Genomic DNA, 569 nt, shown 5'->3' with positions numbered 1-569 from the left:
GAGGACGAGGTGTCCTCCAGCTCCGACAATGCTGCCTCCAAGCCCACCCGCAGCCCGCTGCTGGGCGGCTCGCCCAAGCTGCCCCGCGGGGAGCACGCACTTCTCAATGGACAGAAGCCCCTGGCCCTCGGCCTCCTCAGTACGTCTACCTCGACCCCGGACAGCTACGGGCTCAGCACCACAGCGGGCGCCCACCCCGGCACGCCGGGCATGGAGCAGGTGCGGACCCCCACGAGCACCTCGGCCCAGGACGAGATCCACCCCCTGGAGATCCTGCAGGCGCAGATCCAGCTCCAGCGGCAGCAGTTCAGCATCTCGGAAGACCAGCCCTTGGGGCTGAAGAGCAAGAAGGGGGAGTGCACGGGGCAGAATGGGGACAGCGACCTGGGCAGCTGCTGCTCGGAGGGCGTCAAGGGTGCCATGAGCACCATCGACCTGGACTCCCTGATGGCGGAGCACAACTCCACCTGGTACCTGCCTGGCGAGAAGGCCCTGATGGAGGGGCAGGAGGAGGACAAGCCCATGGCACCCTGGGAGAAGCCCAAGCCCACAAACCCCAGCAAAGAAGG

The 569-nt window shown here is 67.3% G+C and overlaps 1 protein-coding gene across 1 annotated transcript in view; it reads left to right on the top strand.

Moving 5' to 3' along the window:
- Positions 1-569, top strand: part of MN1 (meningioma (disrupted in balanced translocation) 1) — a 56,980-nt gene that overhangs the window by 23,407 nt on the left and 33,004 nt on the right. Inside the window, exon 10 of the mRNA XM_009330827.1 lies at positions 4-568. Coding sequence (XP_009329102.1) covers positions 4-568 — 565 coding nt within the window. The remainder of the gene's footprint in view (positions 1-3; position 569) is intronic.

Source organism: Pygoscelis adeliae, unplaced genomic scaffold, assembly GCF_000699105.1.
Source record: "Pygoscelis adeliae isolate BGI_AS28 unplaced genomic scaffold, ASM69910v1 Scaffold358, whole genome shotgun sequence".
NCBI classification, from domain to species: domain Eukaryota; kingdom Metazoa; phylum Chordata; class Aves; order Sphenisciformes; family Spheniscidae; genus Pygoscelis; species Pygoscelis adeliae.
The sequence above is the reverse complement of the archived record's forward strand: the minus strand, read 5'-3'. Positions and strand labels throughout refer to the sequence as shown.